Source organism: Lampetra planeri, chromosome 7 (genome assembly GCF_965212315.1).
Source record: "Lampetra planeri chromosome 7, kcLamPlan1.2.h2, whole genome shotgun sequence".
NCBI classification, from domain to species: Eukaryota; Metazoa; Chordata; class Hyperoartia; order Petromyzontiformes; family Petromyzontidae; genus Lampetra; species Lampetra planeri.
This window is the reverse complement of record NC_136113.1, coordinates 13884308-13912022: the sequence shown is the minus strand read 5'-3', so window position 1 is coordinate 13912022 and position 27715 is coordinate 13884308. Positions and strand designations below refer to the sequence as shown.

Here is a 27715-nt window from a genome sequence, read left to right as displayed (position 1 = left end):
GCGGGAACGGCGAGCGCCACGTGGTGGTGGGTTCCCAAGCGCGCGCATCGACGTCATCAGCGCGCGAGGGGGTCCGCCATCTTACGTCTGCTGCTGGAGCCGCCATCTTAGACACCGACGGACAGGCGGAGAGGAACCACGAGGCGGATGACTTCATTTTTCAGCAGCGCCTGCCCACGTTGTCAGCCTTCAAGGCGGAAGGCGGAGACTGGGGCCAATTTCAGCGAAGGTTTTTGGCGCATCAAGAGATGTCAGCGTGGTCCGATGCTACGGCGCTGCGGGCATTGCCCGCCATGCTGGACGACGATGCGCTCGCGGCCTTCAGGGCTGCACGGAAGTCGGACCGCTCCACGCTGAAGGATGCGCTGGGTTTGTTGGCCAGGGTCTACGGGCCTCCCTCTACATGCCGCCATCAGTTCTACGCAAGACGGAAAGCGGCCACGGAGACCGCGCTGGCCTATCGCACGGCGTTGCTGGCTCTTGCTGATGCTGCGTTCCCTCGGATGGACGAGGAGGGCCAAGACGCGATGGTTTTGGAGCAGCTGCTCAAGTTGGCGCAGGACCTGGGGGTCCCTATCAACACAGCTGACGACATTGATATTTCTTCTTTGAGAGTCGCCACGAGTATTCAAGCGCACGAGGCCCTACAACGGAAGCAAGGCGTTGGTTGCAACGCTGCTGTCGTCGCAGCCCCGGGGTTGGTGGTCGCCGAACCCCAAGTCGTCAGCCCACGAGAGGAGGCGTTCGCCACGGGACGACCAGGGGACTGGAGGCCGGGGGCCCGGTCGCCTCTGCGATCGGGCCGAAAGTCGGAGCAACCAAGATCTACTCCGACCCTCGTCACGTGCTATAACTGCGGCCTCCGGGGCCACGTGGCGTCCGGGTGCCGCGCTCCGCGGCAGCGCGCCATGGGAGCTCGGCTGGACGACGACCGAGAGCCCAAGTCATCTCTACAATCCCCGGCAAGTCGCGGCACCTCACACGCTCGGCCTGTTTATTCGGCACACATGGGACGCCGCGTTGCGGCGGAGGAGGGCCGGTTAAGGTTCGGGGATTCGGTTCGGCGAGGGGGGTTCGGCCGGGACCAGGGAGACATTGAATGGGCGGAATTGGGGCATAGAATTGTGGCTGCTTCGGCGGGTTCGTCCGTTGTTACGGGATCTATTGATGGGGTTGAGATTAGGGTGTTAGTGGACACGGGGGCATCGGCAACTATTATATCGGACCTCATTTATAATATTCTTCCAGTCCAATGTCGTCCGCTGCTTCCAGTGGATGTGCCATTTTACGCCGCTAATGGGGGATCGTTGGGCATTATCGGTCAGGTTAGGGCGTCCATTTGCATTGGAGATATCAAATTATCGGGACCCGTTTTCGTTTCGTCTTCTTTGGCAGTTCCGTGTCTTTTGGGCACTGACTTTTTGGCTAAAATGCCCATTAAAATTCTTATCGATCAACGATGCATTGAACTGCCATCGGGTCGCCGGATTTCATTTTTGACGGGCCCTACTGACATTCGGACGGCGTGCGCTACGATACAAGCGGTGGCGACGCAGACAGTGCAAGTGCCCCCGGGTTCACAGATGTTGATTCCCCTCCGGTTGCGAAAACCATGGGTGAGGGAGGCTTCGGGACAGAGTATGCTTTTGGGTCCTTCTAACAAGGCTGTCGGGGGTCTTGATTTATCGGTGGCTCACACTTTGGTGCGGGCTGACAGGGATCCGTTTGTGATGGTTTTGAACGCGGGGTCGCGACCAGCTGTCATCCCGCAGGGCACCGTGCTGGCTCACGCGGCGCAGGTTCCTGGGGATGATGGGTTGGTTGCGCAGGTGGGCTCGAGCCCCGCGCGGAACGTTGAGCCAAGGGAAGACCTTGAGTGGGTCCATTCGTTATGTGCCGCCTCGGACGATTTGTCGGCGGCGCAGTTGGGTGCGCTGCGCGAGTTGCTCATTGAATTCTCTGATGTATTCAGTAAACATAAGTATGACATTGGGTGCACGGATTTGTTGCACCATCACATTGAAACGGGCGATGCGGCGCCGGTCAGGCTAAATCCCTTCCGACTGAGTCCCGTGGAGAAGGAACATGTTCAGTCGGCTGTTAACGATATGCTAGAAGCCGATATTATTTCACCCTCCTCTAGCCCGTGGGGAGCGCCTATTGTGCTGGTTAAGAAGCAGGACGGGTCCCTGCGATTCTGCGTTGATTTCCGTCGCCTGAATAAGATCTCTGTGGCTGACGCGTATCCGCTCCCCAGGATGGATGAGTCCCTCGATGCATTGTCTGGTGCGCGATATTTTTCGACTCTTGATTTGTTATCGGGGTTTTGGCAGTTGCCGCTCGACGAAGAGTCGAAACCTAAGACAGCATTTCGGACTCCAGGGGGGCTGTTCCAGTTTAACCGGTTACCCATGGGACTTCACTCCTCTCCAGCGACGTTTCAGCGACTTATGGAGCTGGTTTTGTCGGGCTTGCAGTGGGATACATGCTTGATTTATATGGACGATGTCATTGTTTTCAGTAAAACGTTTGAGGAACACCTCCGGCGATTGAGAGGGGTGTTCTTGCGAATGCGATCGGCTAAGTTGAAATTTAAACCGGCCAAATGTCACCTCCTTCGTAGGTCCGTTAGATACTTGGGTCACATTGTCGATTCTTCGGGGATCTCCACCGATCCCGCGAAGACGGATTGTGTCGGTTCGTGGCCGACACCTACGTCCGTTTCCGACGTGCGTAGTTTCATCGGGTTTGCTTCTTATTATCGGCGGTTCGTTGAGCACTTCGCCACTATTGCAAAACCCTTGCACGCTCTAACGGCGAAGGGAGTGAAGTTCAAATGGGGACCGGAGGAGGAGGCCGCGTTTCGCTCCCTCCGGGACGCCTTGGTGGGTGCCCCACCCTTGTGTTATCCCGATTTTGCCAGTCCCTTTTTGCTGGACACGGATGCTAGCAACACGGGCATTGGGGGGGTGCTATCCCAAGTCGTTGGGGGTGTCGAAAGAGTTGTCGCCTACGGTAGTAGGGTGTTGTCTCCGGCGGAGCAGCGCTACTGTGTCACCCGTCGCGAGCTGCTTGCCATTGTTTTTTTTGTGCAGCAGTTTAGGCCATATCTGTATGGTCGTCACTTTACAGTCCGAACGGACCACGCGGCGCTACAGTATTCATTGAGGGTCGCCCAGCCCTCGGGCCAGTTGTCGCGTTGGTTGGAAGTCCTCCAGGACTATCAGTTTACGACTACGTACCGTAAGGGGTTGCGACACACGAATGCCGATTGCTTGTCGCGGTTGTTGCCTTGTGATGAATGCGCGTGTTTGTCGGGATCGGCGCGCTGTAAACCGACGCTTGCGGGGGAGATGGGGGCACTGGCTGCGACAGCGGGCGCACCGAGTGGGGATGATTCCACTGCCTCTCAGGGTCGGGACTCGCTGCTCTCGCTGTCGCTCAGCGAATGGGGCCGCCTCCAGATGGCGGACAGCTCGCTGCTAGCATTGCGCCGCAAGGTTGGGGGTCCCGAGGGGGACCAGGAGCGTACCGGCTCCTATGTACTTGAGCGGGGCGTGTTATTGAAATGGGACAGTTTGTCCCGGCGGAACGCACTCGTGGTGCCTTCCGCTGTGAGGGGGAGGGTTGTCTTGGCGGCACACGAACGCCTCTTGCACTTGGGAGTTAACAAGACGCTTGCCCTGCTTCAGCGTGACTATTACTGGCCGGGAATGGGAAGTGATGTGGTGCATATTCTGAAGGGGTGCGTTGAGTGCGCCAGGCGTAAACCACCGGCCGTGGCAGCTAATCCACCGCTGCAATCTATTCAGGTCTCGCGTACCAACGAGCTCGTTGCACTCGATATTTTGGGGCCCTTCCCAGTCACGCCGAGAGGGAATAAATATTTGTTAGTGGGGGTCGAATACTTTACCCGATGGCCTATGGCGTGGCCTCTCGCTAACCAGTCGGCAGCGGCTGTGACGGATGCCTTCGTCCAGGGCTATGTCCTGGACAAGGGGGCTCCCGAACGCCTGCTGACCGACCAAGGTAAAAATTTTTCGAGTAAATTGTTGCAAGAGGTGTGCGATCTGTTGGGTACCAAGAAGGTGCGTACCTCCCCGTACCACCCGCAGACTGACGGGATGGTGGAGAGACTCCACAAAACCTTGACTTCCATGCTGTGCCAGCAGGTGTGCGAGGCACATGTAGATTGGGACCTGCAGGTCCCGGGAGTCCTTGCCGCGTATAGAATGGCCCCCCATGCAGCTACGGGGTTTTCCCCATTCTATTTGATGTACGGTCGGGAAGCTGACCCGCCAATAGAAACGCAACTTGGCCTGTCCGCTCCACGAACTAATTCTAATTTGGCAGAACATATTAAGTTTAATATTCATAAGCTGACAGAGGCGAGGGAGGCCGCACGGCTTAATTCGCGGGCTCGCCAAATTGCTAATGAACGGTTGCGGGCACGGAAGGTGTCCATGCACGAATGGAAACCAGGTGACAGGGCCTGGCTGCATTGCCCTCAGGCACCCTTGGCTACGTCGCCTAAATTGTTGAGACCGTGGAGGGGACCCGTGGAGGTCGTGCGCGTTGCACGGCCCCAGTGCGTTCAGATAAAGTGGGGAAAGCGCCGGTGGTACGTTCACCCCTCCCGACTGAAACCGTTCTCGCCTCCATATGGCCTCCCCTTGTGTCGTGATGGCCGGGCGTGTGACGTGACCGGCGACCCAGAGGGGGAAATGTCTCTGCCTGATCCACACGTATTGTCGCCTGATCTGCTCCCAGGTGTCTCGGAACTGACAGCTGCCGATCACCGGCGGCCGGATCTCCGCGGCGGGGCCGGCCCTTTCAGGCCCGTTCCGCGCCGTCTGGAGCGGCCGGAACCGCCGGACGGTCGTCAGTGTCCCGCCCCATACGATGGACCAGCCAGACGGACTCGCGCCAGGTCGTGCTACTTTGCATGACCTGCCTCGTGAGGAGTCGGGGCAGTTGGAGCGCCTCGTCACTGCGTGTAGTCGCAGGGACGTGGGGCGCGTTCGTTTCGAATTTGCTCGTATCGTGTTATTGTTGACTTTTCGCGTTCATTGTCAATCTGTACATAGTTATTCTTGTTGTTGTTGTTGTTGTGTTATGTTACGGGGCACACTCGGGGGGTTATGGGGTTTTTTTTTTTGTTGGTTGTCGTTTTATCGTCGTGGTTGGTTGTTGTTAGCAGCCGGGCCGGCTGCGAGCTATGTGGGAGGGGGTGATGTAGTGGTGATACGCGCTGGGTGTATATGTCGTGTGCCAGCGCGTATGTACAGGTGTGTGTGTGGTGACGCGCGCTGACGGGGAGGAGCAGGCGTCAGTGCGCGGGTGGGGGTAGTGCTGCTGATTGGCTGTGTGCCGGTGACGCGCCCAGAGGGAGTGATCGGGTAGCAGCGCGGTGTGATTGGTCGGAGAGTGGAAACACGCGCTGAGCGGAACCGGATCGTGGGGATAGCGCGTGGGGATTGGGTAACGGAGGAGCGGTGCCGACGTTGAGGTCCGCATCCGCTCCGTCTCCCGGGAAGAAGGGGTATATAAGGTGATGCACAGAGGAGCAAGGGGCAGAAGTGGAACCATCTAAGAATGAAGACGAAGGTGTAGAGATAGAGCCCAGAGAGGAGAGTAATGGAGAGTAGAAGTGAGTAAGGTATAGTGTGTAGCCAGCGAGATAGAACGGTCTACACGAGCTGAGTAATGTATAGTGTGTAGCCAGCGAGATAGAACGGTCTACACGAGCTGAGTAATGTATAGTGTGTAGCCAGCGAGATAGAACGGTCTACACGAGCTGAGTAATGTATAGTGTGTAGCCAGCGAGATAGAACGGTCTACACGAGCTGAGTAATGTGTAGTGTGTAGCCAGCGAGAGAGAACGGTCTGCACGAGCCGAGTATGCATACGGTGTAGCCAGCGAGAGAGAACGGTCTGCACGAGCCGAGTATGCATACGGTGTAGCCAGCGAGAGAGAGGCAAAGTCTACACGAGGCGAGAGAGGAGAGTGTAGCAGAGGCGCAGAGTCTACACGAGGCGAGAGAGGAGTGTAGCCGAGGCGCGGAGTCTACACGAGGCACAGAGAGCCGGCAGCACAGAATCCTGAGTCAAGAGAAGTGCGGTGTGAAGAAGAGAGGCCACGCGTTGTATTGTTACAAGTCAAGATTTAATAAAAGAAGTGTGTTCCCGTCAAGGAGTTTCCTGCCGTCATTTTCCAATACTTCACATGTGTCAATTGGTAAGCGGCAGGTGCACTATAAGAAATGCAGATCCAAGATGAACAAAACTTTAGGAGAATGCTACGTTGCTGTTAGGGACTAGCCCACTTGAAACCTGGCCGGATTGCCCAAATTCTTGGCCAAAACTAGGAACACACAAACCAGCGCAAAACGAACTATTTGATAACAATCAAACGCAAGTTTGCTCCGACAGCTCCCCGTCAGCTTCCGTACTGCCAACCGAACACTTACGAAGGCAGGCGCGTGCTGGAGAACATTACATAGTCCATACGTGTGCACGATTCTTCCTGAACCTGCTTGCGTTAGACTGCACCTGATTGCAGCGGGAGCAGGTGAGGTAGTTGACGGTGCCCCAGAGGCGCCAGTAGACGTTGCGCCACGACTTAAGCTCCTTGTGGAGCGCCGAGAGATACTCGTACACGTCCCAGCCCCTTTCCCTGCACGGTGGGAGCAGGGCGGAGAGACAGTGGCGTGAAGGCACGTGTTATTTTCTCGGAACTTTATTTTCATGCGGTGTCGATAAATGCACTCAGAAGACGAGGGTCAGGAGTGGTTGCTGCAGTGTCGACCGGTGAAGTTGGATATCAGGAGTTATCCTCAGCCCACTGTGTGCGTGTGATCTCTGTGGAAGGGTGTGCGTCGTTCAAATGCCGGTCTTGCTAAGTCACAAGCGAACTCACAGGAGCCAAACGTACCGACCGTATCGGATGCCGAACAATTACCGACTCCATCCTTGGGGACGGACTGCATGATGATGATGATGATAAATGAAGTCAACTGCATTAATAGAGAGGTCGAAATTTGGGTGCTAACCTGATCCTAAAAGGTAACTGTATGCCTCATCACCGATATGCTTGTCTGGATATGTATCGTCATTGGTGTGTCTGTCCACTTTCACTCGTCTGTGTCTAGATACGCGCATCTGTCCGTGTCTATTCGAGTACACCAATCGGTCCGTGTGTCCGTATACATGAAACAATGAAAACTCCAGAAAAAATCACGAAGCGAGAGAGGGGGTGGGGTGCAGTGGGAGTGGGGGGGCTTTCGGAAAACCTGACATGGCGATACAGAATCTCCCCGTGGCGGTCGATGAGCATCTGGCTGCGCACGCAGGGCAGCTTGCTCTGCGTGTCCTTGGTCAGCAGCCTCCGACAGAGCCGGCACCTGCAAGAAGACACGACGAGAGCCCGGGGCGGGCGGGCGGGCGGGCACGCGGGGGTGGGAGCGACAGCTGCTCCAGTCGGGAAAGAACATCGCTACGGCGTCGCTTAGGTAACGACAAACACGGCAGCAGATATTCGGCAAGCCCCTGCTGATATCTTGATATTGAGCCTGATAACTGGGAGGTGACATGGCCTTAGCGGTCGCGCGTTGACGGCTTGTTGCAGAGTTCTACAGTTCGAATCCAGCGGCTGCCGTGGTTAATGCTGGAGATGTATTAACCATAAAAATACGAGTTGTCTGCTTCAAAGAGGACGTTAAAAATCCCGCGACGGCATTCGCAAGAGTAGGCCATCGTATGCCAGCAGTATGGTCAATATTTAAAAACTTACCCGTAAATGACTCAATAATAATTTAACTTGATATCCTGTCATTCATGCAAAACTGCATATCACAATTGGTTTACAAATAGGAGTCATCACCCCCAATTGTGGAACATCTTGAAAAAGTCATAAGGCTCAGTCAGGCTTTCCTGAGTAAACAAGTATAGTGATAATAGGTTTTAATCAACAAATAAATGCATCATTACACGTTTACTCTCCTCCTGAATTTGCCATCACCAAGCGTGGGGAAGTACGGAAAAATAAGCCCCACGTTTCGCACAGCATGGGGAGACCCTTATTCTAGCAGTGGTTCACAAAAGGACCGCATGTATACATTTGTTATCTAACACTAATAAGGATAGAATATTTTGATTTGAAGCTTTCGTGACTGCAGGGATTCATATTCTTGGTTCTTTTGGCAAAGTCACGTAGAAGGGAAGCAATAAAATAATAAAAATATAAGACGATATAAGACAATGTTATCGTCTTGTATTTTTATTATTTTATTGTTTCCCTTCTACGTGACTTTACCGAAAGAACCAAGAATAGGATAGAATACGTCGCATATCCGACCATCGCTTTTAAATTCAGGTAAATTAACTGCATGCACCCAGTGCAGTATTTAGACAAGGTGCAACTGTCATTCTACAGACGTTTACATATCTTATCTTTTTCACAAATCCGCCTATACCTCCAGTCCCCACAGCGTGTGGGATATACGACCTTGTGTTATTTTCAACTAACGGCTGCCACTCCGGCGCTCACCTGTAAACGGAGGCGGCGGAGCTCGGAGAGTCAGGGTTCCTGTGCTCCGCGTCGAACAGCCGCTCGATTTTCTTACAGAAGATTTTACTGGCAAAACCACACGGACAGCAAAGACCGAGAGCGTTACGCTGAATGATACAAATTCTTCTTGAAGCAATTTGTGATGTTTCAAGACAAAACAATGGCAAACAGCCTCTACGTTATCTTTACATCTTCTTGGTTCTTTCGGTAAAGTCATGTAGAAGGGAAATAATAAAATAATAAAAATAAAACATAATAAAATAAAATTCTCACGACGTTTCGGCCACAACGCAAGCAGCCATCCTCAGGTGAAGAACAGGGCTGTCGGAAAGACAGTGAAGAACAGGGCTGTCGGAAAGACAGCGTTCACCTGAGGATGGCTGCTTGCGTTGTGGCCGAAACGTCGTGAGAATTTTATTTTATTTTGTTTTATTTTTATTATTTTATTATTTCCCTTCTACGTGACTTTACCGAAAGAACCAACAAGATGAATCCCTGCAGTCACGAACGCTTTAAATCGAAAGTTATCTTTACACTCAAGAGCATCGTCAATAATGCCGTTTCAGACAATGACCCTTCTTCACAGCATAAAATTAGCTCATGCATTGGGTGTGTTCTTAATCGTGCCTGTGCACCACTGCGAATGCAGCATCGCCAGATAATTTGTCAAAGTTTTTGTTTTATTGTTTTGCTCTTTTCCCCCCAAACTCATTCCGGTTGTGCTCTTGGAAATGCATCACGAAATGGAAAATCCATTCCGAAATCTTGCGGTCGCGTGCTCCATGTGTCAGGGAATGGCTGTGTTGCAGATGTTTCACGTGTACCCAAAAATAAATATATTTTATGCAGTAGGGGTCACAATTTCCAACACACGCTGCTAAGAGGCAGCATGTCACACGTCAGTCAACCCGTTATTTTTAGTTCTCCAGAACAAAAATTTGTCAAATTAAATTCAAAACGAAGTTTAACGGGAGGTTTTTGTTGTTTTGTTCAATAAGTCATAAACGCACCGAAACCATCAACTCAATGCATTTGAGAGTACAACTTAATCACGGGCGGCTGCTCATATTCAAACCTAGGAACATAGCGGTGCCATCTCAGTGCTCTAGCCCTGACCACTTCAACTTGTAATCCAGTACCGTGGAGGCGAGGGTCGGTGGATCACTCAAATGCTGTGAAACTCCCTTCCCGTAGGCACCAAGGTGCCATACCCTGACTCGCCAGGAGAAGGCAGCACAGCAACTTGACTAATCACCATCTGTTTCCAACTGTGGGATAGGGAGTTGCCCTCTCGCACGCGTGGATTGTCTCCGGGTGCTCCGGTTTCCTCTCGCTTGTATAAACGCTCATCTATTGGCTGAAAACATCTTAAAATACCAATGCAGGACCCTTCTGAAAAAGAGTCCTATGGCTCAGTGTGGCTTTCCTGGATAACTAAGTAATTATAATTACATTAAAATAACATGTGCCCGATCTTATCAGACCTTGGATTGAGCCTTGGAGAGTGCTTGGATGGCCGACCACCAAGCACAAACGCATGTGTTGTAGGCCCTGTGGGCAGTAGAGGGCAGTGCAGCTAAATCCATTGTTCTGTGCTCCCTGCACCTTCATCCAATGCGCACTGGCCCAGCGTGGTGAGGTATGCTAAACTAACACCGCTTCTGAATGTGGGGAGGCCCTCATCCAGAAGCGGACGGACAAAACGCGCTGCACGTGTAGTGGACGAGAATGCGCTGGCGCGCGGCTGGTCAGCAGGGTGTGCCATTGCGCTGTAAATATGAAGATCCATAACCAGGATGTTAAGTAAACAGGCACATCAGCAATAGACAACGATGCTTGGTCACAAGCAAAGCACGATCAACATGGGACGGACGGGGTAAACAGAGTGCATTCACCATCTGTCCCAGAGGTTCTTGTTTATCGTAACGGGGATTTTGTTGCCATTGGAAGCAACTCCGCCTAATGACAAACACGGATGATGGTTGGGGAATTATGGTAACAAATGGCCAAACGTTATGCGGCATGTTTTGAAACCACTTAAACATTCACCGCGGGTGGCCGGGTGTCTCGGGGAGCTCGTACTGTGTGAGAGCAGAGCTGGTGCTGCCGAGTGCCTGAGTTCGAATCGGGGGTCAGCCGTCCCATAGTTAATTGGATTCTCGAGTATAGTGGAAGCAGAGAAAGCTGCTAAAGACCGCCCGGCATGGCGTGGGCTTGTTGTGGCCTTATGCTCCACAGGGAGCAAAGAGGAGTAAGTAAATCGTGCATTGTGTGTTGATGGTCTCAGAATGGTCGCGAATGACTTTTTATCAATTTAATAAATGACTTGAGCATGGAACACTACATAAGTGGGGTTGCTATGAAAACTAGGAGCGGGGCATACAGAACATGTGCAACTTTCTTGAATAACCTAAGCCCAATGACGTAATTGTGAAAGTAGTTGCACGACATCTGCCAGACTGTTCTCGACACAGGAGTGGTGCAATGCTTGCCACACTCACTGCTAGGGTTTCATTTTGAAAATGTCTTTGTCTCATAGCCAGACAACTAAAGAACAATTGCAATATAATTGTGAAGATTTTTTTTTTAAACCTTCACAATTCAGGACACTCGTGCAAACTAAACCCCACCTCCTAAACTTGTCCTTGCGATCCTTGAGCTCCTCGGCCTGGCTGTGAGTGAACAAATCTGCGATGCGCATCACCAGCTCCTCGCCAATGCAGTTCATGTTCGAGGGGGCTGACACCACGTCGGCCATGCGGGCATGGCAGTACCGCACGCACTCCTCCACCTGCACACGTCCGGAGGGAAATGAAGGCAGTTCACCATCATCATCACTCTGGGGCGTGACGTGGCCCAACGGTAGTGCGTTCGCCGCTTGTTGCAGATATTCGCGGTTTGAATCTGGCAGGCCGCCCTGGCGAATACTGCAGAAGCATTAACCATACAGTGCATGCCGTCTGCTTCTCAGTAGACGTGAAAGACTCTCCTGACTTCATTTTCACGAGTGAGCCATTGTGCGTCGGTGTTATGGTCCAAATTTGCCAAATTACCTGCAAATTAATCAATTAGCAAACAATGCCCCCGACTGTGAACTTACTGCAGACTGTTGTTTGTTGAAACATAGTGCCTTCGTGATAGCCTTGCGTTATAAAGGTGGCGCAACAACCAAATGCACTAAATTAATATAATTACTGTCACTTAATATTTGTACGGCACCTCTCAAGGCACCGGGCGGCAAGGGCCGCCCCATGGCAGCTGTCCCTGTGAGGCACAAGCTGAACACAACACCGGCCAGCAAACGGTCATTCGTCTGTCAGGACAGAGAGCGACGCTGCTTTCCAATTCTAGAGCAAGAAAGAAGATGGGCCATGGTCCGAAATTTCAAGCAAATTAGATATTTTTACTTTCAAGGCCAGTGTTACTGATGTGCGTGTTAAGGCTTTGTTATTTGTATTTGTGCACCACGGCCAATGTAGCAGCATCACCTTTGAAGAAATACAAGTTGGCTTGAGAAGAACACATTACAGATGGTGAACGTTGTAAACATATGCCGTCGAGGTCCCGGGGAAATTGTGAAACAGTGAAATTTTGGAACACGGCCCCAAAACAAACAATCCGAGCACACGACCGAAATTAAACACAACTTCACAAACACAATAAAGCAATTACGTACAAAACACATTGTACGAAAACATATTTTATCGTTAGCTCACTCTGCCATTGCGTCCGAATTATGAGAATGACAAATCTCCAAGTGCAATAACAGACGTTGCAAAAATTAGTTGTATTTTTTTTAAAAAAAGAATTAAACAAGAAAAATGGAAATGTCACAGCCTTGGTTTCGCCTCGGACTTATGAGACTGGACGGCCTCGAACGCAAGCACTGAGCCGCACCAGCGGATTTATTCCATGACGACGGTGGGGCTTTTTGGCGTGGATGAAATCAACACAGTCCAACCGTTGTCAAGAAACGAGTGTCGCAGGCACAACTGCGTCTCCGTTTGGAAAACAAAGGCAAAACAGTGCAGTGTTTGTGCAGCGTTTCAAAATATCGGCTCGCACAACCAGCTCGCGTTCCTTACGAGGGGTCACGGCGTTGCTGCGGCTGCTGCTGCTGCGAGATGTGCGTTCCCACAAGGCAAATGAGCCTCAGCTGAAAAAATATACGAAAGTTTACGCATACTCACCAAAGAGTCCATTTTTAGGAATTCTGACGAGATGAGAATTGAGATTACGTTGTTTGGTTCTGTATGGGTGGTGGGGAGGGGTAACATGGAAGTGTACATTTATCAGTACCGTATAATGCACGTGAAATTTAAACGTAATATAAGTTTTGGTAATGGTTAGAGAGTTGAAATCAAAGACAAATGCTCTTTTTTTTTAATTGCATACAAACTCACTATGCGTTGCAGTGGAGCATTATAGGTAATACCATGTTTCAACAACATTTCCGTGTTCATAAATACTGCTGGATATTGGTCTCAAAAGTCAGCTAATGGCTAAAACATTTTTTGTATCGTGAGACACAAAACAGAGTTCTATAAAAAAAAAATGGGTTAATAAAATTTACTAAATTGAATGATCGAATCAAGTTTCATCAGGGTTGCGATTCAACTCAACACTACGGTAAAACGTAGCACATCTGTTACAGGAGTGACGTAAAACGATTACATATCAGCATATATGCATCGAGAAATATTGATTCTTACACATGAAATTCAATGTATGTATCTTCTGCTCAAGAATCGACAGTATATGAATTATTACATCATGCCATCCCCATTATAGAGTAACTAAGAGGTTAATTAAAGATAGTAACAGGGTTTTTGCTATCATTGAACGACATCGCAGCTCCGTGAATCTCGATTGTAGGGATCAAATAGATCAATGATGGAACTTCCGGGTCCACATGAGGAACACGACCTTGCTCCCCTTAGGGGTGGCCGGGTGGCACGGTAATCGGAGCACTGCGCCGGAAGAGCGCAGAACCTGGGTTCAAATTCGGGTTTCAGCCACCCGCAATTCAGCAGGGTTTTCAAGAGGTGTAGTCAAAATGTATGGTCTCAGCCTGGTCTCAGCTTGGTTGCAAATGACCGCACAGAAAAAGTGGAACATTCAATGTCGCCTTTTTTCCACTTCATTTGGGGAAATTATTTCTCTCTCTCATATTATATTATTTAAAAAAGAAGTTTGCTGGCTGGTTGCCTAGCTGGCTATGCGCCATCCTGACTGGCTGGAGGCTATGCATTACCCTGGTCGCCAGAAGGAGGGGGTGCATGGGTGGCCGGCACACAAGTGGGGGTGTGCGGTGGGGGGGGGCCACAGAGGGGAAGTGCAGGTGGGGGTGGTTGCAGGGGCCGCAGTGGTGCAGTTGGTGAGGGGGGAGAGGCACTGGGGGTCACCTAGCGGTGGGGAGGTGCGGATGTTGGGGGTTGAGGAAGACGATTGTTATTCACTATATAGCCAGAAAAAGTTTTGCTGGCTGGCTGGCTAATCGGCTGGAGGGAGGGAGGATCACATCCAAAGGATGTACGGGCTGCTAGTCTTAAGCATATTACCAATAATCCCCCTTGGCAACGCGTGATTTTCTAAACAAATCAAGGAAACATAACAAGACGGCATACCAAGTGTGTGCAACACCACAGGAGAAGGAGCTCCTACTCAAAAATACAAAAGCAGTATGAGCAGAAGCTATTGTTTTGGTACCATTTTGCTCCTAGAAAGCTCTTAAAACAAATAAGCACGGGGGTTATTTCCATAGACAATGGTATTATGCATGGCAGCAATCAGCCCCTGTAAGAGCTGACATTTCACCAACTCAGCTCCACTGACTTTGGTCTTGCACAGCCAAAGTGTCTGCACAGCATTTCTGCAGCAGGGGTTCTCAACTTTTCGGGGCTGCGCTGTGGCCTATGGGTAGCCTATTCACCGATTGTTGCAGAGCTTCACTGTTAAAATCCAGCAGCCGCCCTGATTATTACTCTGGGTTTAATAAACCATAATAATATTACGCGATGTCTGCTTTGCAATGGACGTTCATTATCCCACAATGGAATTCGCAAGAGTCAACCCATGTGTACCGATGTCATGGCTCAAATTTGTCAACTTGAAAAATTACTCGACTGGAAAAAAGTAACAATCATCGCACATTACTGCTTTAAACTTGGTAGAACACTTCTAAAAAGCTCATGAGACTCAGTGAGGCTTTGCTGGGTAAACAAGCGTAATAAAATTAACAGCTACCCCACGGTTTCAACAGTGTTCTCTTTGTATAGTGATCAAAATGGACGCATTGTAATACATCAACTACATTCTCAGGTTGTTATACATGGGCCAGTGCAAACGTAAAAATTTGTCGGCACAGTCTAGAATCCTGCTGTGATCTTCATACAAACCCCCGAGCCTCTAGCAGCCACCACAATGCTTATTTTTAGTTGAACGAGGGTTCTAAATACTACTTTACGCGAGCACTACCAAGCTGCGGCTGCTCTCCGCGGTCGGCGAGCCGCGTGTTGCGCTTGACATAGCGCATGAGCCAGTCGAAGATGTGCGCGTCGCAGTGGACCGAGATGTCCACATCCTCCCAGCGCTGGGCCTCCATGGAGAGGTATTCGGAGAAGTAGCGCATCTCCTGCACCAGCAGCTGGCGCGGGCAGCTGAAGTCGCGCTTCACGCCGCGCGCCTCGTCGCACACGTGGATCACCATCGTGGGCCTGCGTGCACACACGGACACGCACGCGTGCAAAGATTACCCCTGCCGCCGTCCCACCCCTTGTGGCCCTTAGCAGACTGTCGGGGTAAGTGCTGTTAGCGAGCAACTATTAATGCAGGCACAGCACACGACAGAGTGGTGGTGCTCAGACGCTTTTGTCTCCCAAGCGCTGTATTTATTCATTGTACCAGGTACTTATTTAAAGCTGAGTCAACCTATAGAGGAGACCTCGGACTGCTTCAGCTATTAGACACTGCTCGCCATTGGCATTTGTCTTGGCTGGGAATTGAACTCAGGTCTCTGGATTCATAGCACAGTGTGCCCAACTACTGTGCCACCACTTCTCAAATGCCACCACAAACAATGGCGCATGCACACTCATTGGCGTACATATCTTATCACTGTCAGCTAGAGGCAGAGTAGGTATGGTGCTTGCTGGAGTCCCATGGGCAGTTTCATACAACGCCTTTATTTTTCAGGAGGGTTCTGCATTGGGATGTTTGACCAATACAAATGGAGAGAGTTGCACCTCGTGATGGAACCCGGAGTATCCAGATGAGCCATGGATAGAAAAGCCAGATTTAAGGGAATGCTCACTGATGTTCACCGTGGCTGGGCAACCAAACTCGGATCACCGATTTAATCATGCGGTGCACGAACCAGCGTGCCACAGCCTCATACATTAGGTCCAGCCACAGCTTACCCCTGACTTTCCGTTGACTTCTTTGGCTCTGCAACATCAGCTGCATCTTCCTCCTTGTGGAGCCCGGTTTTGGCAGGAGATGCAGCAGGAACATCTTGACGCAAAACATAAAAATCGAAAAAAGCAACTCGCCAAGCATGAAAAAAATCCCGATTCAAATAGATTCTTAAGCTCGCAATGCATGCATCCGATCCTGTATGTAAATAAAGACATAATTTGTAACATTGGGTTCTTAAATCGAATTTAGACCCTGGAACGGGACAATTGAGCTCATCGCTGACAGGATAATCACATTTGCAATGTAAACAAGTTGTGACTACTGAATACTGTAACGCTCAGCAGAATGCCGTGCTGCGCACCTGGGGGCCAGCACGCCACGCCGTCCGTCTGGGCTGACGGCTGCGCCTTCATGGCGCAACGCAGCAGCAGCAAGTCCTTGATGTGCCCGACCAAAGCCTGGAACGGCGCGTCCGGCCCATCGTCACCTGCCGGATGAGCCCTGGGAACGAGCGAGAGGACGGCGCTTCTCCTCTTCAGCTCCTCGAAGCGCCGGGCACACTGCGAAGCACAGCGACGCGCTCCCATGGATGACCCTTCTCCGTGAAGTGCTTCCTCGACGTTTCCACAGCGCGTGCGCAGAGCGTCCCGCGTTTCCACCGCGCAACGGGCAGAGTGCAACTGCTGGTAAAGAAGGTGGCTCAGTTGGGGCAAAGTAAAGGGCCTCCGTGGGGCAGTTTGCTTGCAGGGCGCCGAAGAGTAGTTTTCAAGCACCCTTGGCAGGTCACATGCTAACACGCTCCTTCGCGTTATCCAATAATAACGGGAAGATTCCGTGCGAGTGTAAATGGGCCCTTGCAGTGACGTGACTCTATACGCAAAAATATAGTGTTGTCAGCTGTACAATATTATCCCCCTCTAGTAGCTGATTAGCACGGTTGAGATGCCCACATTAACAACTAATAACGTTTCCGGGTTGTTTTGAAATGGAATTTTAACTCAAGCCATTGCATTTATAGCACAGTGTGCAGACCACTGTGCCACCCGCTCAAGAATGAATGTACATACTGTGACTGCGAGCAGTACATGGGCTGAAGTCACGGGCTGTGAACGGCTCAAGGGCAGTGGGTCTCCCTCCCCCGCTCTAAGTGGTCCCCCGTGGCTCATAGCTCTCGTGAACCGATGGCACTTCACGAGAGGCAAGCCGTGATCATAACGTTTTAAATTAGCACCCCCTTGACATGGTAATTATGCTCTATTAAATTGTGTACACACGTGTGCGACATAAGAAGGCACTGCACTAACAAAGACACACACGATCATGAAAAAGCGCACACAGCACTCGTCTAAGGAACCTTCAAGATTCACAGGGCCCAACGTTAATGCCCAAAACGCCCTTCCCCCCCAAGCGTTCCGTGTCCTCTCCCTGCTCTACAGTTCCAGTCCAGGCACACGACCTTGCTTTTTCTGTACAAATCTACAAAGTATAATTGCGTGCCGTTTCTGTGCAGCACATTGAGATGCGGTCACATTTAGACGCGTTATAAATTCCAACTGCATTGAACTGTACATGTACAACCTGCTTCATCAATCCTCTGCTGTGAGGCCTGTGAGGATGGAGGGGGGGGATCAACAATAGACGTTTGCTGCACCAGCCGCTACTAACCACAACACCTAATTACCCCTGTCTTTTCCACACGGTTATCACCCAACAAGCATTAGCCAGGCCCAAACACGCTTAGCTTCTGACATCCAAAGCATAGTCACCAATCCAAACACCTTCCAGGCCCAACAATTCTGCTTAGCTTCTGAGATCTGACTCTATGAGGCGTCAACGGTGGTCACCCATTGGAGCACTATCTGGGCTCAACACTCCTCAGCTTCCGAGATCTGGCGAGATGTGCGGCACACCCCGGTTGATTTCTCCACAGGCATTGTGTACACTGCATTGATTCGAAGGAGGACGGGGGCGCCTCACATCGTCGGCGCTGCAGCCGGGCACGAGCCGAGCGATGCTGCCCCAGTCGCCCGGCGGCTCGAGGACCAGCAGCGAGCGCAGCACCGAGTCGAGCAGCTCCTGCTGCGCCGCTTGCGCGGGCCACGCACCGCCGCCGCCACCGCCACCCTCGGGTTGTCCCACTTGGCTCATCGTTCCTCGCCAGTGGCTGCAGACGCATGAGAAGAGTGCTCTTCATACCCACGCGTTTCCGTCGAGCAGACTGCCAACCACATACCAGCTGGCACCAAATCCTCTTTCAATGTTTTTGTATTCCCATTCATAAATGATGAATAGAAAAAAAGATTAGCCCTCTGTTAGTCCACTGCTGAATGAAGGCCTCTTCACACAGTGTTGGTCAGTTATCAGGGGGTTAATCAGATTTCACCACACTGGTCAGTGCGAATTGGTGAAGGAATGGGAGCCAAGACTAGATTAGATTAAACTCACTCCTGATCTTGGCCGTGGCACGGCATTTAACTCAAGTTATTGGCTTTATAGCGCAGTGCGCAAACCACTGTGCCCACCACCTCATGAATTAATGTACATGCCATGAAAGACAAATCTGCACCGTTCTTGTGCATACACCTCTAATCTGCATTGGCCCACCGTCTGTTAGGTATGAACATAGGATAGATGGTGACAGCTGATACCGTGCCAGTTCCAACAAATTTTTTTTTACAATCTTTAGGAAAATTTTTTTTACGTGGCTTATCGTAAAGGAAGACACTCAACCAAAAATTAATTTTCTGGACGATGTAATAACAAAGATTAAATTAATCTATTTGATTTAATACATTTTCATTATTGGCTATATCGTCACACTACACAAGTGATGAATTGCTTGAATCGATGATGACGAGGGTCACATTATTAAGCATTTACGACAACACTTGAAGCATTTCAGAACGTTACGCTGATCATGCCCTCTGGGGTGACATCAATCAACCTCCAGGCTGTTGTTTTTGGGCCTCCAAATAAAAAAAAACGTATTTCTTATTTTACAGTTTTACACTCATATATTCCATCAAATGTCCGCTTTATAGCTCTCTGATCAAATTCGACTTCAAATAAGTCGCTGTCAGAATCACCTATACAAATCAGACGCAAGACTCTTGCCATTTGTACAAACAGCTCGGGCTCAAAGCACTCAAGCAGCACATTTTGCCAACAACTGCAGTGTTGTATTGCAAATTGTCAAAAGTTCGTGCATAATTAATAACCAAACTCTCTCTCTCTCGTTAACACAGAGCATAGAGTTTTGAACTTCTCAGCAGGGTTTGCCCTGAATGAGCCCCGAGTTGGATTCTCAGCCAAAGGTGACCACGGCGACGAGTGATATCTCAATCGAGTCGGTGCACTTGACCCTCCTTCACTAACCAAACCAATGACCAGTGCGGTGAAGTATGGTCCAACAATCCCCAACATCGTGGGGGAGGCCTTCATCCAGCAGTGAGAGGACATCGGGGCTAAATGTTGTGTTTGTTTATGATTGAGTGTTTAATGACTGCGAATAGTGAATGATTAACCAGTAAGGTCATTGCCCAAGACTTCCTGGCAATACTCTCCTGTAATGATTATACAACTATTGGGCCCTCAACGTGTTCAATAATGATCCAAAGTAAATAATGAGCCACTGAGCTTCGAAACCCGTAACTATAGTTTACTTTTTACCATTTGCTCGTTCAAAGGTTCATCTTCTTGGTTCTTTCGGTAAAGTCACGTAGAAGGGAAGTAATAAAATAATAAAAATTAAACATAATAAAATAATTCTCACGACGTTTCGGCCACAACGCAAGCAGCCGTCCTCAGGTGAAAACCAGGTCTGTCGAGGCGACAGCGTCTGAATGAAACAGCACACGAGCTTGGAGCATGTATATAAGCTGGGTTGGAAGGGGGGGGCGCCTTGACAAAGGTTGTATTCCCATTTTCCAATCTACGGAAAAGGGAAAAACAAGATAAAGGTGCAGCCCTGGAATTGCTTGATAAGGCCACTGCTGGCAGAAGACGGGCCCCTCCGATGAATTAGGCCTACTCCTCTACGCTTGCCCGACGTCTTGTAAGGAGGTGGTAGCGACCAGATTGTACTCATTTATACTGCTGGGTGGACATCGGCCGTGGGGGGTGGGGGGGGGGGGTAGCATTGATGTAAGTGCCGCACCGGGAGATCTAACGGGTGAACTCTGGCATAGATTTTTTCTAGAACAAAAAAAAATCAACTTTCAAAAACTCGCACCTACGTAATGTTGTTGTCCCTGGCTGCTGCCCAAAGTTTCGGTAACGGTTCACACACAAAAATAAAATTGTATCTCAGCGGCCGTCCATAAATGACGTCACGTACCTGGGGGGGGGGGGGGTCAGACATTTGTGACGATGTGTGACGAGGGGGGGGGGGGGTTGAGAAATGTGACGTCACATTAAAATGCGCAACTTTAAATAAATGTAGACAACACGTTTTACTTAATTAAATAGACTTTTTAATGTTTTCTCCTACAACATCAGAGTGCAGCGCCACATTAAATGCGCACTACAATGACAATAGTAGAAAGCGATTTGAAGCATGTTTCATTTTCAAAATGGAAATATGGTTTTGCGTGGGGGGGGGGGGCAAAGCTTTGTGACGTCATATTTGAGGGGGGGGGGGTCTGACTCTTTGTGACGCCGCGTGACGAGGGGAGGAGGGGTCAAAAATCATACAAAATCGCGTGACGTCATTTATGGACGGCCCCTTGTCCCTGGCTGCCCAAAGCTTCGGTAACGGTTCGCACACAAAAATAAAACTTTATCTAAGTAGAAGAATACTGTCGTCAACTCGAGTTGACTTACTGCTCTCCCAAGTCGATCTCAACTCAACACATTCCTCAATCACGCCACCCTAATGGGGTGAATCACAATAATCTATGTGCGACGTTTCAGGCAATGGCCCTCGTGCATAGCCACCAAATCTGTTTGTGCACCACTACCAACGTGGCATTGCGATTTTTGTGTAACTTTATCAGTTCTAGATTTGAAGCTTTCGTGACTGCAAGGATTCATCCTCTTAGCTGTTTTTCGGTAAAGTCACGTAGGTAAAAATAAAAATAAATAATAAAAATAATAACTTTATCAGATTCATAAAATCGGAGCGCCGGAACGAACGTGCGGCGAAAAAGCGAATCGATATCATCCAGGGAAGCAGTAAGCCGATTGAACGATGAAGTGTTGTCTTATAAGATAAATAAAAAAGGCGTGAAAGCCGCTCACTTGCCCGGCAGCAGCAGCGTCGGCGTCATTCAAACCTCGGCACTTAGCAACTGCTGGGCCCCGTCCGCCTTTATCTCTCCTGTAGACACCGACTCCTCCTTCACGAACGCGTTCCCTGGCTTCTGATTGCCGCTACACGTCGATGATTTATTTCTGATTATTATTATTTACAGATGTAGAATTAATTCAAACAACGAGTTGACATTTGACACTGAAGTGATACTGTAAAGGAACGATACAGATGACAGTGAATACTGTACGGGAGGTGGACATGCCGGGCTGCCAGGGGAGACGGCCCCGCCCCTCGATCAGCTGTTCGCTCCACCCACGTGATCCCGCCCCCCACAAACCCCCCCCCCCCCCAGAAGCCCCCCACGTGATCACCCCCACCTCACCCCTCCCCTCACTCTCACTCCCAGTGACGGCAAATTCACACATCACGTGATCACCCCCCCCCCCAAATCCTGCCCCCCACCCCCGTACGCAACGCACGCGCTTCACACCACGTGATCCAACCCCCCCCCACCACTCACCTTCCCTACCAAAGACAAAGGTCCCCCTGTAAGAGGCTGTCGACCAGACTGTTGGGGCAAGTGCTGTTAGCGAGTAGCACCGAATGAAGGCCGGCAACTGTGGGCACAACGAGAGGGTGGGGGTGGCCAGCGACTACGTCCGGCCGCCTTTGTCTCCCCCCCCCCCTCCTGTGACGATGTTTAACACACCGCACCAGGTAGTCATTTTGAGGCTGAGTCGACCTAGGGGAGGCTCAGGGAGCGATTCGCAGCGTAGCCCTAACCGCTGCCCCACCGCTCCCCTTAACCCCCCCCACCCCCCAATCTCTAACCTCTTCGAATTCCATAGAGCGCATAAGAACGCATGGCTATTTCTGATTGGTCCGTTTGGGCGGGCGGGGGTCGAAATTGTCACGTGCGCGCCGGACGGACCAATGAGCGGCGAGCTCACAAACCAGCACGGTACGCCGCCGGCGTATGCGGTCTAGGAAATTGCAAACAGGAAGAACCCGACGTGAACGGTGCGTGGGTGTGTGTGTGTCCACAGCGTCATGGGGACTATAACATTCACAAAAGTAGCACTTTTAACGAGCTTTATTACAAATATGCGATGAAAATAAACTCGCCCGCTAGCGTCTTGTTGTTGTTGTTGTACGTGCGGCGGGGTGGATATCGGTGTACGGTTTGTGAAGTGGAGGTTTTTTTTTATTTAATTGCGAGACCCGCTGCTGCTGTGTGGCGTTCTCGCTCCCGTCGTCCTAGCGACGCGCGCTCACGGATCCCAGCGGCGGCCTCCGCTGCCGCCGAGGCGAGCGGACTGCACCGCCTGCGTTTGAAGGCCACGGCGTGTCGATCAGCGATACACCGCGCCTCGCACACGGGAGCGAGCGGTGCTGTGGTTGTAATTTCATTCAGTTCAGTGTTCATAATAAGGGGCCGTCCATAAATGACGTCACGCACCTGGGTGGGGGGGTGTCAGACAGAAATGTGACGTCACCTCAAAATAAATATACAATTGTTATAACACTAATTTATATAATAACACTCCTACAACATCAGAGTGCAGCGCCACATTAAATACGCACTACAATGACAATAGTTTAAAGCGATTTGAAGTATTTTTTATTTTCAAAATGGAAATATGCTTTTGGGGGGGGGGGGGGGGGAGCAGAGCTTTGTGACGTCATATTTGAGGGGGGGGGTCTGACTTTTTGCGACGCCGTGTGACGAGGGCGGGGGGGGTCAAAAATCGACCAAAATCGCGTAACGTCATTTATGGACGGCCCCTAATGACACTTGCTGTAGTGCCCTAAACCTAATGGCGAGCCATTTAGCCGGGCAATGATGGTGGTTTATGCTCGCCTCTAATCTAGCACCGTGGGGGCGAGGCTTGGTAGATCGCACACATGTTGTGGAACTCCCTTCCCGTAGGCGTCGAGGTGCCATGTACCCTGGCTTGCCAGGAGAAGGCAGTACAGCAAGTGGACTAATCTCCATCTGTTTACATCTGTGCGGAGATTAAGTATTGCTCCCTCGCGTGCGTGGGTTTTCTCCAGGCTCCTCCGGCTTGGTCCCACGTGTATAAACTCTCTTTGATTGGCTAAACACGTCTTAAAAATAAATACCCAAATGCAGGGCCCTCCTAAAAAAGAGTCTTACCACTCAGTGTGGCTTTCCTGGATAACTAAGTATAAATAATATATATCTACAGGAGCGCTCAAGTGTTGAACCATTTACTGTTTAAATTAAACGAGTTGGTCACACTGCGTTGGAAGTGGTGCACAAAAAATGCAACACATTCGTCAATTACGCTGCCTTAAATGGAATACTACTATATAATTGGCGACGTTTCAGGCAGTAGCCCTTTATAGCACATTAGGGTTACTATTTAATGTTTCGTTTATTTAAAAGTAATTTCACCACCCCTGGTCTGTGGCATTTTGTTTCTAGCTTTTGTCTAAAAATGGAAGAAAATGTGTATATTGAGCATAATAGTTTTAAAGTAACAAAACAGTTGCAGTAAGTCGGAATTTATTCTAGGTTTATGATGAGTTTAGAGTTCACTATTGGAGTTGCCTTCACACATTTTGCAACACAAGTCTCAGCTATGTCTTATATTACGTGAGTTGTCAATGTCTAAATGTATCCTGCATTTCTCTGTTTAATCCACCACTGCTGCCTGGCAGGATGAACACAATGAAGACAAATCCGCCGTCCCCGAGCAAGTGTCGAGGCCGGGCTGCAGCGCCTTGCAGGCAGGGTGCACAGCCGCCCGCCGTGCGACCCACGGGCCGTCCTCTGTGGCGCAGCGCCACGGGCTCCCTGACGGGGGTCACGGGGGTCACCGGCGTGGGGATCGCACCGACCGTGGCCGACAGCGGAGGGCAGCTGAGCCTGCCCCTTGCCCAGTCACTGCCCCCGCCTGTGCCCCGGCGCCCTGCCAAGGAGGCAGCTGCGAGCATGGAAACCCAAGAGGGAAGTGGCAATACAGCAACAGATTTGCACGTACAGGTAGAGCAATGGCTGCAAAATAACTCGCTTTTACGTTTGCAGACGTGTACAGACTTGTCGTGACATGTTAAATATTTAATGGTCATATTACATTTTTATTTTATTTTAATGTGTTTCTGATAGTTTCAAGACAGGGAGAAAGAGCTGCTGGATCAAATACATGCCTTGACAATGCAGGTGAACCTGTTGGGACAGGAAAATAAGGATAAAGATTCAATGGTGACATCACTGAACGAACAAATGGATGCAAAGGTTAACATTTTTTTTTTGGCCTTTCAAGATAATTTTTTTTTTTATTCTGGAAAGAGGAGTTTGTGAAAAGTTATTATTAAAATTTTGTGCAGGGGTCAATGGGGCTTTTTCTTTTTTTTCTTTTTCAGGAGCTGGAGCTTGAGGAAAGGCTTGCCACAGAGAGGCAGACACACAGACAAAGTCGAGAGGAACTTGCTAAAGTTGAGAACCTGGCAAAAGAGCGCATGCTTCTCTTGCAGGAAAATTCACGACTGCATCACGAAGAAGTGGAAAAGATGCAAATGCAGGTTTGCATACGTGCGGCGCTCTGGTATGGTAGCATAGCAGAATTTAACATTTCACGTATTATCTTGTGGGAACTGCATAATTTGACTGACCACAAAAAATATAACGACACTGCAACATGTACAGGCCTTTTAAGTAAATGATTTGTCTTAAAATGCTTTAATTATCTATGCTGTGCTTGCCCAATGGATCAATGAATGTGCATTATTTTGTTACATGTCTTATTTTGAGGCAGCACAAAGAGTCTATGGCTGCAGTTCTAGAAGGTAAAGAGAAGGAGGTGCAATGCTTGGAAGAGAAGATTGGCAAGCTGAAACAGCACATCGCCGACCTGCTAAATGGGAGGTCCAGGTAAGAGGTTAAACTGGAAACGTATGGAAACGGAACATACTTTTGGAAAGGGGAGGAGAAGGCAGATCAAGCAGCTGCCCCCCACTCCCTAACTTTTGAATTGAATATGCAAACCAGTTAGTACCGTTGGGTACTTACAGTGTGAAAGAAGTTCAACCTACATGGGCCAATGTGCCCCCAACTTTAACTCAAAAATCTTTCCTACACTTCAGCTCCTCAGTACACTCATACAATTGTAGTTATCAAGTGTTATCCCGATGCTTTAGGTCTCAAAGACGGTTTATGATGCTAGCAGATGAAGATAATTTACTTGTAATAAAGTTGTTTTTATTCCACTTACGGGCATTAACCATTTCATGAAAATGTGAAATGTTATTCACAGAGAACGGCAGCAGCAGCTGGATGAGCTGAGGAAAGAGCTGACCCGGATTACCCAGGAAAATGAACTCATGCAGAAAAAACTCAAACGATACACGTCTGGAAAAGAGGTGTTAAACGTTGTACGAGCCAAACCCACATAAATGCATTGTATGTGTTTATCTTAGCAACCTATTGAGTTTCTCAAACTCGCAGTCTGAACATGTGAAGTTACCATTATCGTCACTTATCTGGACTCGGAAGCATCATGTGAATCTCAATAAAATCGATTTGTTTTTCATGTACTTAAGTCATGTAAAGCTCTAAAGTGCCATTACATCAGCAGGTAATGTGTGCCTTATGTTGTGAAAGAATATATTTACTTTTGTTATTTAAATAATGTATACACATTTTGTCCGTCTTTGGTACTTTTGTATTGCATCAACGATTAATTACCACTAAATTAGAGGTGAATGATTTATTAATCTGCATGCCTTCTAGTATATGTCAAGTAAGTGAACCCACAATGTTATATTTCATATATGCGAAAGTGTAGGTTTTCATTAAAATAATATGCGACCACAACAATAATAATACCAAAGTGGTGTATCCTGGGATGGACATGGTTTGTAAAATTAGAGTAAAATGTGTTTTAAATACAAACGACGCCACAGCGATGTCACTGGAGTGAAAGTACGCTCACCAACGTGCACGAGTGATGGGGCGATTGTCGACGAGAGTGCACTTTGTACTGGTAGGAACCTCCTGGTTACACCAGCCCACGGGATTATTGTGTCCGTCCGTCGTGCAGGGAGGGGCTGGGTGGGGAGGGAGGGGCTGGGTGGGGAGGGTGGGTGGGGGGTGGGAGAGGTGGGGCTGGGTGGGGAGGGGCTGATCACCCGTGATGCCCTTATAAAACTCAACGTTTAACCTACTCACGCCAGCTTGTGCCCGCCCTCACAGTCGGGCATATTTGCGGAATACACCACGCCGCCGTTGACCCTGGCCATTGACCGAGCAACCCAACGTTCCTACCAGCTCCCTCCGCAGGAATGTGTTTATGGCTGGGGGCGGTCCATAAATGACGTCACGCGATTTTCGACACTTTTTGACCTCCCCACCCTCGTCACACGGCGTCACAAAGAGACCCCCCCTAAAATATGACGTCACAAAGCTCTGCCCCTCCCCAAACCATATTTCCATTTGGAAAATAAAACATGCTTCAAATCGCTTTAAACTATCGTCATTGTAGTGTGTATTTATTGTGGCGCTGCACTCTGATGTTGTAGGAGAAAACATTTATTAAAAAGTATATTTAATTAAGTAGAACGTGTTGTCTATATTTATTTAAAGTTGCGCATTTTGATGTGACGTCACATTTCTCAAACCCCCCCCCTCGTCACCCATCGTCACAAATATCTGACCCCCCCCTCCCTTAGGTGCGTGACGTCATTTATGGACGGCCCCCTGGCTGGAGAGGGGGACCAACGGTCACGTGCAAAGGATGTGCGGGCTGATAGGCATAATGTAAATAGCTTAAACCTGGTCTCGTCTCCATATTTCAGCATTTTGCTGCCGTTGTGCTTTCAAAAACTGACCTCGGTTTACATTTTCTGCTGTTTTCAGCAAAAAAAATGTGATGACGCTTGTTTACGAAATGAAGCCCCACTCAGTCTCAAGGCTCTTTTCAGGAGGGCCCTGCCAAGTTGTCGCAAGAGAGAGAGAGAGTGATGTTGTTATGTGTAATACAAAGTGAGTTATTTGCAGGCAATTATTCAGCATTGGGATGGTTTGACCAGTAACAGCTTTTTGTTGTTTGCTGTGGGAGCAAACCGGAGAACCCGGATGACACCCATGCAGAACGGTGGGTCAAAATACAAAACTACTACACAGGAAGGGACCCGAGTTGGAAATCGAACCGAGTCATATCTTTTGATTTAAAGCTTTCGTGACTGCAGGGATTCATATTCTTGGTTCTTTCGCTAAAGTCACGTAGAAGGGAAATAATAAAATAATATATATTTATATTTTATTATTATATATATTTATATTATTTTATTATTTCCCTTCTACGTGACTTTAACGAAAGAACCAAGAATATGAGTAATATCTTGTTCGATATCTCGAATTGTTTACAGTATTTGCATTTGTGCCAACCACGTTAATATTGGGTACACGCTGCGAACGCGTTCACCCTGTCAGCCAATCACGCGCGAGTAGGCGT

The 27715-nt window shown here is 49.4% G+C and overlaps 2 protein-coding genes across 11 annotated transcripts in view; one reads left to right on the top strand and one right to left on the bottom strand.

The window, feature by feature from the left end:
• The window catches only part of SANBR (SANT and BTB domain regulator of CSR), a 34584-nt gene extending 13065 nt beyond the window's left edge, over window positions 1-21519 (bottom strand). For 2 of the 7 annotated variants that reach the window (XR_013585690.1, XM_078596448.1), the window contains exons 1-10: window positions 21224-21519; window positions 17963-18149; window positions 16347-16665; window positions 15988-16081; window positions 15047-15285; window positions 12760-12818; window positions 11200-11360; window positions 8549-8635; window positions 7293-7403; window positions 6553-6676 (exon numbers count right to left, since the gene is read on the bottom strand). Coding sequence is in view for 6 of the 7 variants with exons in the window: in XM_078596448.1 (XP_078452574.1) it covers window positions 6553-6676; window positions 7293-7403; window positions 8549-8635; window positions 11200-11360; window positions 12760-12818; window positions 15047-15285; window positions 15988-16081; window positions 16347-16665; window positions 17963-18149; window positions 21224-21252 (1410 nt within the window). In the remaining variant the exon portion in view is untranslated. Of the gene's footprint in view, window positions 1-6552; window positions 6677-7292; window positions 7404-8548; window positions 8636-11199; window positions 11361-12759; window positions 12819-15046; window positions 15286-15987; window positions 16082-16346; window positions 16666-17962; window positions 18150-20216; window positions 20322-21223 lie in introns of all 7 variants that reach the window. The other 5 variants (XM_078596449.1, XM_078596451.1, XM_078596453.1 and 2 more) reach the window with 5 other exon arrangements.
• Window positions 21520-22977: 1458 nt separating this feature from the next.
• On the top strand, window positions 22978-26168 carry LOC144720027 (uncharacterized). Of its 4 annotated transcripts, none has more exons than XM_078596446.1 (5): window positions 22978-24246; window positions 24370-24498; window positions 24627-24808; window positions 25015-25134; window positions 25517-26168. In XM_078596446.1, the coding sequence occupies exons 1-5, from the start codon at window positions 23923-23925 to the stop codon at window positions 25653-25655; spliced, it is 894 nt and encodes a 297-aa protein (XP_078452572.1). In that variant the 5' UTR covers window positions 22978-23922; the 3' UTR covers window positions 25656-26168. The 4 variants fall into 4 exon arrangements, 2 of the variants coding, with proteins under 2 accessions (XP_078452572.1, XP_078452573.1); XM_078596447.1 differs by having other exon boundaries at window positions 22981-24246; window positions 24627-24785; window positions 25019-25134; XR_013585688.1 differs by having other exon boundaries at window positions 22982-24246; window positions 25019-25134.
• Window positions 26169-27715: the final 1547 nt, after the last annotated feature.